Here is a 19,726-nt window from a genome sequence, read left to right on the forward strand (position 1 = left end):
AACAAGAACAACAAAACAAACACAAACCACTATCCAAGAATTTAAAGCAGATGTCCACTTAGGAAATTCTTATCAACCGCATCAATGATAAGACGTACTTTGTAGGGTGAATATCCGATGAATGTCCAGAAAGCCGGACACCCAACGCTACTAGCACACACACAGACACACACACACACACACTCATACACACACGCGCGCGCGTGCGCACGCACGCACACACACAATACAAACACTAATACAACAAAAGACTGCAATACAAAAGCGGGAAAAGTCGACACAATCCCAGCAACAAGGAGAAAGAGCACTCAAGACTTCTCCACCACCGACCCACCCTCCAGCAACACGGAAGTGTAGCAGGTGATGCAGTAGAAATTTTCCTGGAATTACCAAATGTTGAACAACAACAACAACAAAAATAATGGTGATGATGATGATGATAATGCTTTCATTTGTTTGCCTCAAGGGCGAAGGACGAGAGGAACAATACAGAGACAGATATAAAGTGTTGGGGGTTTACATATGATGGAATGGTAAACACAAAAAAGTAAGCATACACTGCAAAAGAAGGGACATATTGCATAGCATACGAAGGTACAAAAAAATGGCAAGGAGGATGATAAAGATGTGGCCCTCTTGATACAGGAAGGCTTCTAGGGATAATCGAGGAACCCCACTGTCCGAGATTTCCCTGAAACCTTAGGAGCAAATGCCTTCTCCAATTCCTTCTAACCGACTCAAAGGTCTGCATTTAGAGAAGTACCATCCACTCGTGCCATTTTCGCAACTTTCAGCCAAGTACTAGGTAGTGGCTCTTGTGGCTTCTGATCTTAACTGATTGGAAGTGTTATCATGTACATTGGTTTGTCTTGGTATATAAAAGATGGTCTACAATAGATATTCTGCTAATACCATGTATTGAGAGGAATTCTTTCTTTGGGGTTTGGATAATTCACCTCTGGAAACATGGGTGTTTCGTTCAACATCCTTAAACAACCCTTATTCAGGGACCTTTTGAGCGGGATGGGCTACTCGACCAGAAGAAAATTTTTACTGGGCCCCACCTGCAAGGTCAAGTGCTGTTTATATTGATATGAGATCTTGTCACGTACGTATTGTTGTGATGCATGTACCTAGTGTACCCTTACCAGAGGAGGAGGGGTAGTCATGATGGGTATACTGGACTTCGTATATATTACCTGAGTGTCACTTTGATGGCATGCACTGCTCTCCTCACTCAATAATGACTTCATTTTCTTGACACCAGGGCGAAAGATGAGGGGGACAATGCATAGACAGACACAGTGTGGGGTTTTGCATATAAGGAACTGATAAAATACTTAAATAAATAACAAAAATAAAAGAATGGTAAGTATACCCGGTACACAATGAAAAGGAAAGGAAGTATGCAAAGTATACAAATGTTAAAAGAGAAGGGGCCAGGATAGAGATGTAGCTCACTTGATACAGGATGACCCCTAAGGGTCATTAAGGAAACCCTCTGTCCGAGTTCTCTTTGAACACCATGGGCAAGTGCATTCTCCAATACTTTCTTTCAGATTCACAAGTCTACACTGAGAAAGGTATCATCCACTCTTACCATTTTCGCATCTTTTTCCCACCTTTCAATAAACTCACTCGAGGACAGCACTTCCCTTTCCGCCCTCAATTTTCTTTTCAAGTGAAACTTGAAGTGGAGGAGACCTCTCCCGAAGAGGAATGTATCTGTCTTAATGCCTTTCAGCCTCTACCACCAGACAACCAATTTCGCCACAGCCACCAGACAAAGGAAAACTGCCTTGCCTGCTCAATTGAAGGGTGGAGCAGAGCAATCATCACTATGGAATTGGCCAAGAGACGAATCTGTACCTGTAGTGATGGTCGGTTATATCGAATGCTTTGGATTACTTTGGATTAACCCAAATTGATCCAAATTTTCGCTAACACCTTGGCCAAACTATTAAACTCTGTGTTTAGCAGAGTTATAGGCTGAAAATTCCCTAGTACGTCCCCCCACCACCACCACACACACGCACGCACACACACACACACACACACGCACACACACACACACACATCCCCGCTAACAGCACGAGAGATTCTCCTCTCTTGTTGCCATCTACCAAGGGGTTGCCAAACAAATCTAGCATGAATACATAGAATTCATAGAGCAGACCATCCAAATAGGGTGATTTGTGACTTCTGCAATCGCTCATCGCCTCGAGAATTTCATCGACTGTTATCGCTTTTCACATAACCTCACTTCAGCTATCGAGAGCCGTCCAGGAACGAACTAAAGTCTACCACCGCTATCAACCCATCGCCCTCCCAAACAGCCGCGGGAGGTGCTGCTGCGAAGCCGCACACATCTGCTCTGAGAGCCGAGTAGCACACGCCCGTTCCGATCCGTCAAAGACCTGATCGTGATTTTTTGTTTCCACGTTGCGTCTCCACCGTTCGGGCCTTTCGGACAGCTATATTTCCTTCATGCTTGAGAACATGGGTCTTAGCTCTGACAACGCAACCTTCGTGTCTCGCTTCGAAGAAATTGTTTAGGGGCAATTCTCGCCGCTAACACATCGGCCGAAATGTCCACATTAATTGCCTCTTTCAATTTGCTTATTAGTTCACCCTCTATTCCTTTCCATTGCTAACGCTTTGCTAAAGGCTATCGATTCTGCTCTACTCGCCCTCGTCAAGGCGACCCACTACTGGTTGTTGGCGATCGCCATTTAACTTGTTCTTTAAAACAGTCCCTGTAGTCATTGCGTGCCGGAAAGGACGCGTTCAACTCCCAGTTATCGGGTCCCTGCCTATGGGTCTTATCTAACGCGACTGTGTAGATCACAAACTTGTGGATTGTGCAGACGACCAATTTAAATTGTGGACCATCTACGCTATTCTTATCCGCTGGCCTAACAAATACACTATCCAGATACGATGTGGGTGACCCAATGTGGTTGCTCCATGTCCACATTGGCACATCAAGGAAATCCAGTCGATACCTGTCAGACAATTGGCAGTTTCGGATCTTTTCGGTTTGAACGGCAGTTTTTAACATAATTTCTAGGTAGCTAAAAAATTTTAAACTTCGTATACTGGTAGAATGTGTTTATAAAACATCTTTTTTTCTTTACTTTATTGAGAAAATTATATAGTTTGAAAGATTTTTTTTCTTCAATTTCTGCAATTTCAACCAATCAGTGACGTCCATTGAGTTAAAACGCATTCTGTGCCGTATGAATATGTCCCTCGTTTAAGAAACAGATTGGGTTTATTTACATTTGTGAAGAAAAAAAGATACCCTTCCCCCACCCCTAACCCTAACCCTAACCCTAACTAACCCTAAAAGAGATTGAAATGCAATAGATCGATACTAGGGTCATAATTATGGGTGACAATTTCATATGACACCGCTAGAAAAAACTGCCGTTCAAACCGAAAAGATCTGCAGCTTCTGAGTAGGCTTTCGAAGCAATTGCACCCCACTCCAGCTATGTACTAGCCCCCACACAGTCCTTCCGTACGTCCAGAATATTATTTTAGTCCCCTACAAGTAGTAATATGCGAGACGTTCCTACGAATGTTTTCAGATGCCTGAAGAAATTTGGGACATAAACGGCCAGCAATTTGGGACATAAACGACGATAATGTGAATGAAGAGAGAGGAAGGTGAGGGAGGGAAACGAAAAAGAAGACAAAGAGTGAATTATATGAGAAGAGAAAGGAACAAGAAACAAAGGAGTGGTCGATGAAGAGGAGTGGGCGCAGGAGGAATTTGTAAGAATGGCAAATGGGAGGAGGAGGGGGTGGAGATACAGAGGAGATGGGATTTCGTCGGAAACAACAAAGTGTTTTCGATTATGCGTACAAGTGTGTGCACGTGTGTGAGAAAGAGATTGTAAGTGTGTGTGTGTGTGTGTGTATGTGTTTGTCTATGTATGTACATATCCATACCTTTACACCTGCATAGACAAGCACACACACACACACACAATCTCTTTCTCGCTACACATACAGACATAGTATGTTGACCTCGTGAAGACCACTTGCATTTTTTTTCCTCTGTCCTCCCACCTCGGGATCTTTCTTTCTCCTATGTTTCCGACGAAGAGCTCCGCTCGAAACGTCATACCCTACTTCTTCCCTTTTTTCCTGAGCGCCTAATAATACTCTAATTGTTCCACCTCCTCACGTTGTTGTCTTTTTTGTTTTCTTGTTTGGATTAACTTTATATACTTACATATATATATGTGTGTGTGTGTGTATGTGTGTGTGTGTGTGTGTGTGTGTGTGTGTGCGTAAGTATGTATGTATGTATGTATGTATGTATGTATGTATGTATGTATGTACGTATGTATGTACGCATGTATATATATATAAGGCTGGTAGAGGAACGGTGTAACACTTGTTTGTGGTCCGTTGCTCTACACTTGTCTCGACTATGGCCTTAGTCCGTGCTTGTGTGTCCTTGCTGCTTATTGCACTCTTCTATAACTATGCAACTGTTCAGGTAAGTCCTTCCGATTTATTATAATATTCCTTGCATTATATTACTATATCATACCACTATATTCTATTACTATATCATTAATGCATTACATTAGTATATTTCGGAGGTGTAGTTACCCGACAGGCGATTTGATTGGAGACCGTGTGTTGAAACCAAAATTATTGCAAAAACACACAAAGATTGTTAACTTCACTTAAACATCTGTTATTTGGTTACCAAATCTGTGGTATTGAGCAGAATATATACTGTAGCCCATCTTTTATACTCATTTCTACTCTAGGCACAAGGCCCTACATTTTCAGAGAAGGGGCCAGTCGATTAGATTGACCCCAGTACGCAACTGGTGCTTAATTTATCGACTACGGTAAAATGAAAGGCAAAGTCGACCTCGGCGGAATTTGAACTCAGAACGTAACGGCAGACGAAATATCTATTTCTTTACTACCCACAAGGGGCTAAACACAGAGAGGACAAACAAGGACAGACACACGGATTAAGTCGATTACATCGACCCCAGTGCGTAACTGGTACTTATTTAATCGACCCCGAAAGGATGAAAGGCAAAGTCGACCTCGGCGGAATTTGAACTCAGAACGTAGCGGCAGACGAAATACCTATTTCTTTATTACCCACAAGGGGCTAAACACAGAGGGGACAAACAAGGACAGACATAGGTATTAAGTCGATTACATAGACCCCAGTGCGTAACTGGTACTTAATTTATCGACCCCGAAAGGATGAGAGGCAAAGTCAACCTCGGCGGAATTTGAACTCAGAACGTAGCGGCAGACGAAATACCGCTAAGCATTTCGCCCGGCGTGCTAACGATTCTGCCAGCTCGCCGCCTTCCCATCTTTTATACTAAGACCAAAGATGTACATCATAAGACTTCCACTCAGTTAAGATCAGAAGCCATAAGAGCAACTGTGTAATACTGCATCAGGGCATTTATTATTATTGTTGCTGTTGTCATCGTCGTCGTCGCCGTCGTCGTCGTCGTCGTCGTCGTCGTCGTCGTCGTCGTCGTCGTCGTCGTCGTCGTCGTCGTTGTCGTTGTCGTTGTTGTTGTTGTTGTTGTTGTTGTTGTTGTTGTTTTAGACTTCGCACAGTATCCAATATCGTGATTGAAGAAATTGTGTCTTCCGGGGCAGTTGTACTGTCTGTCAAGTCACAAGTTGTACTGTCTGTCAAGTCACAAGTACCTCAGACAGTTCTTTACGCAATACGCGTGCAGTTCCAAGTGATGCTGGTTTTTGCAATACACCTACATTGTAGGATATTTCTACAAGTTTTCAGATGTATCTTCAAGCTGGTTCTATTATTATTATTGGTTTCTATTTTTTTACTTCTTTGAGAATCCAATCCACAAAGCCATATTCTTCATACGCGTTGCATTTCTGCGTAAACTATACAAAAACCTCTAGTACATCATACTTCACGAAACCGTGTATGCAACCAGCCATAGGCAAATAACGAAATGCATTGTGATGAAGCCAAATGAAACCGGATTTATTGAGCGAGGTACCTTTTGAAAAATCACCCGACGAGACACATCTGCACCGAAAGATGCACCAGAGGCCGAAACAAGATGGATCGAAACGGTTGTTGTGATTAATAAAAAATCTTTAGAAAGAATCTGACGAGTCGTTCCGTTGTTTGATTCTCAGTTATTTAGGGACAACAGAGACCACAGAATTGTACACAACACGAAGATAATTCGAATTCGAATTACAAAGAGTCAGTAAAGCAAGTTAACTCTCTTCTTTCCAATCTTTATTAACCACATCACCAACGTCGGTTTTAGGAAGCATGACTCTCACAACACAACACAACCTCCCATTTACCATTTCACTATATCAGCCCACATTTCAAAGACAACGCTATTAGCCGAATCGGTTTTATACCAGGCTGCGAATCTTAGAGTCAGTAGTTCGAATCTCCGTCGTGGTGCCGTACTGTAACTATAGCGTCCGGGACCATTGGGTGACCTTCCGCACTCCACCCAAGCCTACCCCCACTAACCAGTAGGTCATGTGACTTAACCATACACACAATTTAGTTATTGTTTATTACGTTTTTCATATTTAATCACTTCTAGGTGTCTGCATACAGCGACTTTGCCAATTCCGGTAAGAATACAGTTTTGTTTGTTTTTTCTGTAACATTTTTCTATTTTTTTCTCTCTATCTGGGTATCTGAACTGGTGCGTGGGTGGAGCAGCCAACAAGATTTAGCAACCAAAATGTTCAGGGTTCAATTCTCACCCCCGACAGAGTGTTATGTCTCTCATTCTCTTAGACACATTGACGTTTTTTGTAGGGAATTAGTGATAATGGTACACCCCTTTCCACGTGACGAGTGGAATGAATAAGTTATCATAAGTAAGGCGACGTCGGCCAGTAACGAGAGTACGTGTTAGACTGTGTTGACAGTCGTGTCTGTACTGATCTAGTAATCATACTACGATACCAAGTGGGCGTTATAGCGATCCAACCCTTAGTGGATAATACCTATTTCTTTATTACCCACAAGGGGCTAAACACAGAGGGGATAAACAAGGACATACATAGGCATTAAGTCGATTACATCGACCCCAGTACGCAACTGGTACTTAATTTATCGACCCCGAAAGGATGAAAGGCAAAGTCGACCTCGGCGGAATTTGAACTCAGAACCTAACGGCAGACGAAATACGGCTACGCATTTCGCCCGGCGTGCTAACGTTTCTGCCAGCTCGCCGCCTTAAATTAGTGGATAATACCACTGTGCGACTGGCGGTCGTACACTACCAGAGAGAAATATCCTATATCGATGACTTCGGTATATAACAATAGTGAGGGCGCGTGGCTTAGTGGTTAGGTCATTCAGCTCATGATCGTAAGGTTGTGAGTTCGATTCCCGGCGACGCGTTGTGTCCTTGAGCAAGACACTTTATTTCACGTTGCTCCAGTCCACTCAGCTGGCAAAAATGAGTTGTACTTGTATTTCAAAGGGTCAGCCTTGTCACACCCTGTGTCACGCTGATTATCCCCGAGAACTACGTTAAGGGTACACGTGTCTGTGGAATGCTCAGCCATTTGCACGTTAATTTCACGAGCAAGCTGTTCCGTTGATCGTATCAGCTGGGACCCTCGTCGTCGTAACCGGCGGAGTCTTTAAAATATAACAATATCTGTCAGAGGGACGACCGTCGTACAAAGATAGATACAACAGTGGCATAAGACCGCTTTGTAATAACCATCAAGGCGGCGAGCGAGCAGAATGGATAGCGCGCCGGGCGAAATGCGCAACAGCAATTCGTCCATCTTTACATTCTGAGTTCGAATTTCGCCGAGGTCCATTTTTTACATCAATCCTTTCGGGGTCGATGAAATAAGTACCAGTTGATCACTGCGGTTCATGTAACCCCCCCCCCACGAAATTGCTGGTCTTGTGGCAAAATTTGAAACCATGTGTAGGGAGCTTGCATGCGCATCGGGTTTGCATGCGCAGCGAGCCTGCATGCGCAGCGAGCCTGCATGCGCAGCGGGCATGCAGCCGGCAACCTGCAGCCTACGGTGTTCTTTTCAACTAATACTTTCCTGATTATTCTGGCCGTGCCAAGGTGACAAACCTTTTGTAACAGTTCTACTGGGCACTCTATTCCAATTTCCTTTATATTCCCCTAGTTGCCTTCTGATACTGTCCCCAAGGACCCAACAATATTTGGTGCTATCTTCCCCTTCTTCATTTTCCATAGCCCTGCTATTTCGTACTTAAGAGGGTTGTATATATATCTATTTTTCGTCTTCTTTCTTGACTATTCGTAGGTCAAAGGGGCGCGCAACTTCAACTATATAGCATATATGGTCACCTTGTCTCCCACAACTAGGTCCGGTCTGTTATGCTCTAGTATCTGATCTGTTTGGATTGGGAAATTGCAGAGGATGTTTCAGGTCTGTGACCCCACCGTTCTCTGCAGTTTATGCTCATACGACTTGCCTCTCTCTAGCCCCCACATTAATATTATTTATCATTATTATTATTATTATCATTATTATTATTATTATTATCATTATTATTATTATTATTATTATTATTATTATTATTATTATTATTATTATTATATTTTATGTTTGACTTTTGCTTCACATTTGTACAAGTTGGCTCCAAGTCTCACCCAGAGACCTCAAGAGACAACAAGTTGGAAGGTCATGTTGTTATCATTATTATTATTATTATTATTATTATTATTATTATTATTATTATTATTATTATTATTATTGAGTGAGAGAGCAGTTCATGCCATCAAAGTGACACTGGGGTAAAATATACGAAGCCCAATATACCCATCATGACTACCCGTCTGATAAGGGTACACCAGGCACATGCATCACAACCATATGTGCGCGACATGGTGATCTCATATCAAGATAAACAGCACATGACCTTGCAGGTGGGGCCCAGTTAGAATTTTCTTCAGGTTGAGTAGCCCATCCCGCTCAAGCGGTCCTGAATAAGGGTTGTTTAAGGATGTTGAAAGAACCACCCATGTTTCCAGAGGTGAATTATTCAAACCCCAAAGAATCCCTCTCAACACATGGCTATGATGCTCCCCCACTACTTCTGCTCGTGATCAGAGATGCACATATCGTCAGCCACTAAGGGACATGCTCAACTGGTTAAGGTCAAACAACAGACAAGCAAATCTCTGGTATTGAGCAGAATATTTGCTGTAGCCCATCTTTTATACCAAGACAAAACAATGTACATGATAACACTTCCAATCAGTTAAGATCAGAAACCATTATTGAGTGAGAGAGCAGTTCATGCCATCAAAGTGACACTGGGGTAAAATATACGAAGCCCAATATACCCATCATGACTACCCGTCTGATAAGGGTACACTAGGCACATCATCACAACCATATGTGCGCGACATGGTGATCTCACACCAAGGTAAACAGCACATCACTATGCAGGTGGGGCCCAGTTAGAATTTTCTTCAGGTTGAGTAGCCCATCCCGCTCAAAAGGTCCCTGAATAAGGTTGTTTAAGGATGTTGAAAGAACCACCCATGTTTCCAGAGGTGAATTATTCAAATCCCAAAGAATCCCTCTCAACACATGGCTATGATGCTCCCCCACTACTTCTGCTCGTGATCAGAGATGCACATATCGTCAGCCACTAAGGGACATGCTCAACTGGTTAAGGTCAAACAACTGACAAGCAAATCTGTGGTATTGAGCAGAATATTTGCTGTAGCCCATCTTATTATTATTATTATTATTATTATTATTATTATTATTATTATTATTATTATTATTATTATTATTATATTATTATTATTATTATTATTATTATTATTATTATTGTGACTGTTGTTGTTGATTTCAGATTGTCGTGATGAAAATGTTGATTGTCGTTACTGGGCCGCTACCGGAGAATGTAAAACTAGTGCAGAGTTCATGAATAAAGAATGTAGGAAATCTTGTCAGTTGTGTAAGTCCATGCACCAAACTCAACCAGCAGTTGATGGTAAGTTTACCTTTGGATTCTTCTACCCGGTTGTCATTCACTTTTCCTGCTCCACCCGTTTTCTACTGTTGTTTCATTTAAGAAGTAACGAGATATTTATAAACAAAATGTAACAGAAACACCCTCCAGCTATTTCATAGCGAAGGGAATTTTACAAATGGCCGTTGGGATTGGCCTTGATTTGGGAATGGTGGGTAGATTACTCGGAGTTTCTCGCAAGCCACGGGGTGGGTGTATGTGTGTGTGTGTGTGTGTGTGTGTGTGTAAAACTTGAACGGCAAAAATCCCATTTTATTTCATTTTCTTCTTATGATAAAAATATGTTCACACCACGCCCTCGGAGAGAAACCAACAGGTGTAAAACCACACAGGTATTCTCTCTTTAATATATGAATAATGGTAGAGAGGCAGGTTGGATGACTCGTTAGCATGCCAGGCAAAACGCTCGGCGGCATTTCGTTCATCTTTAAGATCTGAGTTCAAACTCCGCCGAGGTCGATATTGCCTTTCATCCTTTCGGGGTCAATAAAACATGTACCAGTGGTCAATGCAATTGATTTAACCCCACCGCCACCAGAAGTTGCTGGCCTTCTGCCAAAATTTCAAAACCATTACTATTATTATTATTATTATATTATTATTATTATTATTATTATTATTATTACTATTATTATTATTATCATTATTATTATTATTATTATTATTATTATTATTATTATTATTATTATTATTATTATTATTATTGAGTGAGAGAGCAGCGCATGCCATCAAAGTGACACTGGATTAAAATATACGAAGCCCAGTATACCCATCATAACCACCCGTCTGATAAGGGTACACCAGGCACATGCATCACAACCATATGTGCGCGACATGGTGATCTCATATCAAGGTAAACAGCGCATGACCTTGCAGGTGGGGCCCAGTTAGAATTTTCTTCAGGTCGAGTAGCCCATCCCGCTCAAAATGTCCCTGAATAAGGGTTGTTTAAGGATGTTGAAAGAACCACCCATGTTTCCAGAGGTGAATTATTCAAACCCCAAAGAATCCCTCTCAACACATGGCTATGATGCTCCCCTGCTACTTCTGCTCGTGATCAGAGATGCACATATCGTCAGCCACTAAGGGACATGATCAACTGGTTAAGGTCAAACAACTGACAAGCAAATCTCTGGTATTGAGCAGAATATTTGCTGTAGCCCATCTTTTTATACCAAAACAAAATAATGTACATGATAACACTTCCAATCAGTTAAGATCAGAAGCCATGAGAGCCACTGCCTTGTACTGCATCAGAGCATTTAGTATTTATTTTTGTTGTTGTGGGTGGTAGTGTTGGTGGTGATGGTGGTGGTGGTGGTGGTGGTGTTATTATTATTATTGTTGTTGTTGTGGGTGGTAGTGGTGGTGGTGGTGGTGGTGGTGTTATTATTATTATTATTGTTGTTGTTGTTGTTGATTTCAGAATGTCTTGATCAACATAAGAAGTGTCCTCATTGGGCCTCTGTCGGAGAATGTGACAAGAATCCGAAATACATGCATAAGTACTGTGAAAAATCTTGTCAGTTGTGTGAAGGTAAGTTTATCTTTGGCTTCTTCTACCCGGTTGTCCTTCACTTTTCCTGCTCCACCCGTTTTCTACTGTTGTTTCGTTTCAAAACAAAATGTAATAAGAACACGCTCCAACTATTTCATAGCGAAGGGAATTTTACAAATGGGCATTAGGATTGGTGTTGATTTAGGAATGGTGAGTACAATACTCGGAGTTTCTCGCAAGTCACGGGTGTGAATTTATTCACCATTCTCTTAAATGAGTGTGTGTGTGTGTGTGTGTGTGTGTGTGTGTGTGTGTGTGTGTGTGTGTGGTGTGTGTGTGTGTGTGTGTGTGTGTGTGTGTGTCTGTAAAACTTGAACGGCAAAATTCCGTTTTATTTTATTGTACTCTTATGGAAAAATACCTCCACACTACGCCCTCAGGGAGAAGCCAACGGGTGTAAAGCCACACAGATATTCTCTCTTTAATATGGTATGAATGGTGATAGGGCGATGAGCTGGCGGAATCGTTAGCACGCCAGGCAAAACGCTTGACGGCATTTCGTTCATCTTTAAGTTCTGAGTTCAAACTACATCGAGATCGACTTTGCCTTTCATCCTTTCAGAGTCGAGTACCAGTTACGCACTGGGGTCGATGTAATTGACTCATCATCCCCTCCCCCAAAATTTCAGGCCTTATGCCTATTGTAGAAAGGCATATTATTATTATTATTATTATCATTATTATTATTATTATTATCATTATCATTATTATTATTATTATTGTTGTTGTTGTTGTTGTCGATTTCAGATTGTGCTGATCAAAATGAGGATTGCGCATTTTTGACCTCTATCGGAGATTGTAGCAAGAACCCTAGCTACATGTATACAAAGTGTAAGAAATCTTGTAAAATGTGTCTTTCTAACGCTCACGTTCCAAGTGTATCTGAAAGTAAGTTTACCTTTGGCTTCTTCTACCCGGTTGTCATTCACTTTTCCTGCTCCACCCGTTTTCTACTGTTGTTTCGTTTGAAAAAGTAACGAGATATTTATAAACAAAATGTAATAAGAACATCCTCCAAATATTTCATAGCGAAGGGAACTTAACAAATGGCCGTTGGGATTGGTGTTGCTTTGGGAATGGTGAGTACAGTACTCGGAGTTTCCCGCAAGCCACGAGTGTAAATTTATTCATCATTCCCTAAAATGATTGAGGGGTGGCCTTGCTAGCCTTGTAGGCCTTGAACCAACACTTGAAACCATTATTGTTGTTGTTGATGTTGTTGTTGTTGTTCTTATTGTTATCATCATAATCATCATCACCGTAGTCGTCATTGTCATCATCATCGTCATCATCATCAAGGCGGCGAGCTGGCAGAAACGTTAGCACCCCGGGCAAATTGCTTAGCCTTATTTCGCCCATCGGTAAGTTCTGAGTTCAAATTCTGCTAAGGTCGAATTTGCTTTTCATCTTTCTGGAGTCCATAAACTAAGTGCCATCGACTAGTGTCGATGTAATCGACTAGTCCTTCCCTCACAAATTTCAGGCTTTTGTGCCTTTAGTAGAAAGGATTATCATTATTATTATCATTATCTTTTTTTCCTCTTCTTTCAAATTTGCTTCCATTTCTTGCCGAGTGTCTTCCCGACTCCTAGGGCAAAGAAAATCATAGTATACATTGGTAAGCCATTAAACTAAACTCACTAGTTCGTTCATTTTTTTTTAAGTTAAATTAAAATACATGGGTAGTAATAGTTCTCACATCGACAATGCTCTTCTTAATACGTGTGATGTACCAGTTAAGACAATCTTTTGCACTTCTTGCAGGGATGGTAAGCCAGGGATCATTCTCATATAATTTTCGGTTCCCTTCTTGATCATTCCTAGTGCTCCTACGATCACTGGTATTGTAACCGCCTTGAGATGCCACATTTTCTCAATTTCCATGAGCAGGTCTTTATATTTTCTGAGCTTGTCAAACTCTTTCGCCGAGATATTATGATCACAGGGGATGCTCATGCCAATCAATAAGCAAACTTTATTGTTTTGGTCTTTCACAACAATATCCGGTTTATTGGCTTTGATGGTTCGGTCTGTATGTACTGGAAAGTCCCACAGAATCGTTACATTTTCTCCTTCAGTTACAGCTTCAGGGTGGTGATTATACCACTTGTCGGCAGTTTTGATATTGTAATGCCGACTTATTAGCCAGTGTAGATATTGGCCAACTCTGTCATGTCTTAATTTATACTCCACTGGTGCTAAGACTTTACATCCAGAGATTAGGTGGTCCACTGTTTCAATCATGTCGTTGCAGAATCGGCATTTTAGGTCTGCTCCATTTTTCATCACATTGGCCTGGTAGTTCCGGGTTAATAGGCTTTGATCTTGAGCAGCCAGGATGAAACCTTCGCTCTCTGCTTTTAGCCCTGGGCTCCGTAGCCACTGATGGGTTTGCTTCTGGTCAACATCAGCTTGTTTGCTACGGGCCACATATTTGCCGTGCAGAGGTTTCTCCTCCCACCTATCAGCCAATTGCTCGTGCGCTTTTTTCGTTGCCATTATTTTCACCTTCATTATTATTATTATTATTATTATTATTATCATCATCATCATCATCATCATCATCGTCATCATAATCATCGTTATTATTATTATCATCATTATTATTATTATTCATATACACACAACAGATTAGGCTACTGGAAAAGAAAAAATTCTTAACATCGGGCTACAACAAGTAACCTTAGATGCCAAGAACCCTCCTAAGTATCTTAGCTGTCCCTAATAAAACTGTACTAGGTTTTATGTCTATTTCCTCTATCCTTCTGTTCAAATCTTTAGGGATAGTTCCTAATGCCCCTATAACTACTGGGATACATTTCACCCTCATTTTCCATAGTCTCTGTAATTCAATGGCTAGGTCCTGGTACTTTGCTATTTTTTCTATACCTCTCATATTGATTTTTTTCATCATTTGGTGTAAAATTATTTATCTGGCACTTACTATTCTCTTTATCTACTACTACCAAATCAGGTCTTATAGCTTCTATTACTCTGTCAATCTGAATGTTAAAATCCCACAACAACTTATATTTCTTAGTTTCTAGTACTTTACTAGGTACATTATTATTGTTGTTGTTGTTATTATTATTATTATTGACTTTGCACAGCTTCAGCTGTTCACTACCAGTGAACTAAGGTAACACCTCTTATTTTACGAGCACCTTCCGGAGTATTCGAGTGGTTCCAAGCAGTACTGTTTTCTTCAAGTGCTCCACACTTATTGCAGCCCTTAGTAGTAGTAGTAGTAGTAGTAGTAGTAGTAGTAGTAGTAGTAGTAGTAGTAGTAGTAGTATCATTATTTGATGAAAAACTCACAGCTTGTTTTGCTGGGTATGATGGAAAGTGTCAGCTGTCCACAGCCAGCAGACTAAGGTGACACTTGTTTTACTGGTCATGCCTCAAGAACCGTGCGTAGAATTCTTGCAGCTGGAAGCAATGCTGATTTTTGTAGGAGTTCTACCTTTACATTTTAATCTTTTTCAGCCATTTTGGTAGTTGACTGCTGGGGCTTCCAAGTGCGCCAATTACTACTGGTATCACGTCTAGTCTCTTCATTGACCACAATATTCATATTTCCCACTTTAACTCATCGTAGTTGTTCAGTTCTCTCTTTGATCCTGTTGTCACCCACATATACTATGTCGAGTATTATGCATGTTCTTTCTCTTTTATTCACCAAAACAATGTCCGGCTTCCGATGTTTGATCAGGGGATCGCACTGAATCATTGCAGCCCACAGGATTATGCAATTCTCACTTTAGGTGACTCCTTCTGGAATTTTCACATACCAAGCCTTTGTTCTTTGAAGGCCGAGATTTCCAAAGAGCTCCCAATGGATTATTCCTTCCACATTGTCTCATGTCGTTTTTTCGTATTCGCCTTGTGCCAATTTCGGGCATTCGCTAACGATGTGCCATATCGTTTCACCCATCTCACCACACATTCTGCATTTGTCGCTGTCGGTAGTGCTGTCGCTACTACTCCACATAGTTAGTCCTTAACGCCTGTTCTTGTGCTGCGCATATAAGAGCTTCTATCCCCATCTACAGATCACTCCCCCCGATTTCATTGCCACCGATCTTCTGTATCTGTCTTGGCGTTCGTATCTCGTATCTCTTATTATTATTATTATTGTTGTTGTTGTTGTTGATTTCAGATTGTCTTGATCAACATAAGAAGTGTCCTCATTGGGCCTCTGTCGGAGAATGTGACAAGAATCCTAAATACATGCATAAGTACTGTAAAAAATCTTGTCAGTTGTGTGTAGGTAAGTTTATCTTTGGCTTCTTCTACCCGGTTGTCCTTCACTTTTCCTGCTCCACCCGTTTTCTACTGTTGTTTCGTTTCAAAACAAAATGTAATAAGAACACGCTCCAACTATTTCATAGCGAAGGGAATTTTACAAATGGGCATTAGGATTGGTGTTGATTTAGGAATGGTGAGTACAATACTCGGAGTTTCTCGCAAGTCACGGGTGTGAATTTATTCACCATTCTCTTAAATGAGCGTGTGTGTGTGTGTGTGTGTGTGTGTGTGTGTATTTTATTGTACTCTTATGGAAAAATACCTCCACACTACGCCCTCAGGGAGAAGCCAACGGGTGTAAAGCCACACAGATATTCTCTCTTTAATATGGTATGAATGGTGATAGGGCGATGAGCTGGCGGAATCGTTAGCACGCCAGGCAAAACGCTTGACGGCATTTCGTTCATCTTTAAGTTCTGAGTTCAAACTACACCGAGATCGACTTTGCATTTCATCCTTTCAGAGTCGAGTACCAGTTACGCACTGGGGTCGATGTAATTGACTCATCATCCCCTCCCCCAAAATTTCAGGCCTTATGCCTATTGTAGAAAAGCATATCATTATTATTATTATGGTGGTGGTGGTGGTGGGGTGGTGGTGGTGGTGGTGGTGGTGAGCTGGCAGAATGGTTAGCACACTGGGCAAAATGCTGAGCGGTATTTCGTCCGTCTTTACATTCTGAGTTCAAAATTCCGCCGAGGTAAAATTTGCCTTTCATCCTTTCGAGGTCGATTAAATGAGTACCAGCTACGCACTGGGATCGATGTAATCGACTTTATCCCTACCCCCAAATTTGATTCCTTGTGCTTCCAGTAGAAAGGATTATTATCATTATCATTAATTATCATCTTAATTGGCTTGGTGATTGTGATTGTGGTGGTGGCAGTGGTGGGTGATAATATTGAAACGAGCAGGAAGCAAAATTGTTTGTTGTAGCTTCTTGAACTCTTCTCTTAAAATTCTGAGGGCGATAAAATATTACCAGGTATGTAATGGGGTTCATCTAATTGTTTACACTCTCTCTCTCTCTCTCTCTCTCTCTCTCTCTCTCTCTCTCTCTCTCTCTCTTTCTCTTTCTCGCTTTTTCTCTATCTATCTATCTTCCTTTACCTCCTTCTCCCTCCAGTAAATGCTTTATTTTGCGTTTATAACAAACCACATTAGAATTCCTGTTCACTTCTTTATTTGCAGCCTGCATTGATAAGAACGCTAAATGTGCTCAATGGGCCAAAAGGGGCGAATGTGACATAAATCCAGTTTACATGCATAAACACTGTAAACGGTCTTGCTTTATCTGTAGCTAAATTGGTAAGTATTACAAGCGATTCCCTTTCGTGTTTAGAAGCGTGTGTATATATGTTTATTTACAGAGCCGACTGGTTTCGCATGTGATTGTGAGACAAACTTCTTTAACTCTCAAACATTCCTACACTTGCTATATGTTTCTAGAACCTACAGATGAGTGATACAGCTAGTCTTCTACGGATTCAGCTAGTCTACTATGGGTTCAAATCCACCCACAAGTACGTTTCTCTGATATAAAAATAAGAATGTAAAATATAGAAATAAGACTTGTGAAAGCTTTACCAAAGAAATCCTACCGTAGCAGAATAATATTGGAGACAGATTTTATTTTAGATTCTTTTCGATATTCAATTATTATTTAAAAATTAATGTAAAAATTGTAAATCATGAAAATCTCTCTCAAGGAATAACAAATGTCAAATGTTTAACAAAGAATATAGTTTTCAAAGATGTTCTCTTTTAAGACTGCACCTTCAGTACTACCAATATTGAATTCCTAATATTTTAAGAGGCTAAATCCACAGATTGGCTGTGTGATAAGTAGCTTGCTTACCAACAACATGGTCATGGGTTCAGCCCCACTGCGTGGCACCTTGGGCAAGTGTCTTCTACTATAGCCTCGGGCCAACCAAAGCCTTGTGAGTGGATTTGGTAGACGGAAACTGAAAGAAGCCCGTCGTATATATGTATATATATATGCGTGTGTGTGTTTGTGTGTGCATATGTTTGTGTGTCTGTGGTTGTCCCCCCCCCATCATCGTGTGTGCATATGTTTGTCCCCCCATCATCGCTTGACAATCGATGCTGGTGTGTTTACGTCCACGTAACTTAGCGGCTCGGCAAAAGAGACCGATAGAATAAGTACTAGGCTTACAAAGAATAAATCCTGGGGTCGATTTGTTTGACTAAAGGCGGTGCTCCAGCATGGCCACAGTCAAATGGCTGAAACAAATAAAAGAGTAAAGTAAAAGAGTAAAGTTCCCAACAGTTTTATTGCTTCCGAAAGCAAGTATCTAATATAAAGGCCAGAAGGTGCTATTTTGACGTGTGATCTATAACCTAAAGGGAGATTACTTTGGGTTACTTTTTAGTTTACTTTTCAATTTCTAAAACACCTTAACTGTTAGCGAAAGATTTTTTTTACAATAAATTCTTTGGTACACACTTAAATTTCCAAAATTGTTAGTATTTTAATAATAATAAAACCATATTCCCTTTATCTCTTAGTGAATAATAACAACCCAAGAATAAACAATACGATAATTGAAATAAGCGCGTAGATCACACAAGTTTGGCATCCGCGAGTTTTACAACGTAAAGCAACTAAAAACTAAACAAGAGTAATCGCCCTTGAAGTTGCTGATTACGCACCAAAGTGTCACCGGCCAGAAAACGCAGGAAGTCCTATTATCGACATTAATATGGGAAGCACTCCGTCGTTTACGACGATGAGGGTTCCGGTTGATCCGAATCAACGGAACAGCCTGCTCGTGAAATTAACGTGTAAGTGGCTGAGCACACCACAGACACGTGCACCCTTAACGTAGTTCTCGGGGATATTCAGCGTGACACAGAGAGTGACAAGGCCGGCCCTTTGAAATACAGGTGAGAGAAAGTTGTGGTGAAAGAGTACAGCAGGGATCACCACAATCCCCTGCCGGAGCCTCGTGGAGCTTTAGGTGTTTTCACTCAATAAACACTCACAACGCCTGGTCTGGGAATTGAAACCGCGATCCTATGACCGTGAGTCCGCTGCCCTAACCACTGGACCATTGCGCCTCCACCCGACATTAATATACACAGTGGCAGACTGGCCAGGTTGCCAGCTTGCCCGATGGCAAGTGGGACCCTGTGCCATTTGAATCCATATATGGGGGTCCATGTTAGTACGTAGGGGCCCATCCACTCAAGTTTGAGAATTTTTTATTCACTCCTGAGAGAATGCATTAATTATTTCTGCCTGGCTGTGTTTGTAGACAGTTGAAAAGAATACTTTTAACAAAAAAAAACAAAAAAAAGTTAAATGATAGCGCAGGAGTGGCTGTGTGGTAAGTAGCTTGCTAACCAACCACATGGTTCCGGGTTCAGTCCCACTGCGTGGCATCTTGGGCAAGTGTCTTCTGCTATAGCCCCGGGCCGACCAATGTCTTGTGAGTGGATTTGGTAGACGGAAACTGAAAGAAGCCTGTCGTATATATGTATATATATATAAGTGTGTGTGTATATGTTTGTGTCTGTGTTTCTCCCCCTAGCATTGCTTGACAACTGATGCTGGTGTGTTTACGTCCCCTTCACTTAACGGTTCGGCAAAAGTGACCGATAGAATAAGTACTGGGCTTACAAAGAATAAGTCCCGGGGTCGATTTGCTCGACTAAAGGCGGTGCTCCAGCATGGCCGCAGTCAAATGACTGAAACAAGTAAAAGAGTAAAGAGCATTGTAGTTGCGGGTGGGCCCCCTTAGTCTCCTGGCAACCAATATTCTTAG

At 41.4% G+C, this 19,726-nt stretch overlaps 1 protein-coding gene across 1 annotated transcript in view; it reads left to right on the top strand.

The window, feature by feature from the left end:
• The first annotated feature begins 4,444 nt into the window (after positions 1–4,444).
• Positions 4,445–19,726, top strand: part of LOC115223404 (putative tyrosinase-like protein tyr-3) — a 15,558-nt gene continuing 276 nt past the window's right edge. Inside the window, exons 1-7 of the mRNA XM_029793919.2 lie at positions 4,445–4,513; positions 6,612–6,642; positions 9,890–10,030; positions 11,496–11,606; positions 12,375–12,515; positions 15,787–15,897; positions 17,127–17,243. Coding sequence (XP_029649779.1) covers positions 4,445–4,513; positions 6,612–6,642; positions 9,890–10,030; positions 11,496–11,606; positions 12,375–12,515; positions 15,787–15,897; positions 17,127–17,239 — 717 coding nt within the window. The 3' untranslated portion in view covers positions 17,240–17,243. The remainder of the gene's footprint in view (positions 4,514–6,611; positions 6,643–9,889; positions 10,031–11,495; positions 11,607–12,374; positions 12,516–15,786; positions 15,898–17,126; positions 17,244–19,726) is intronic.

Source organism: Octopus sinensis, linkage group LG23 (assembly GCF_006345805.1).
Source record: "Octopus sinensis linkage group LG23, ASM634580v1, whole genome shotgun sequence".
NCBI classification, from domain to species: Eukaryota; Metazoa; Mollusca; class Cephalopoda; order Octopoda; family Octopodidae; genus Octopus; species Octopus sinensis.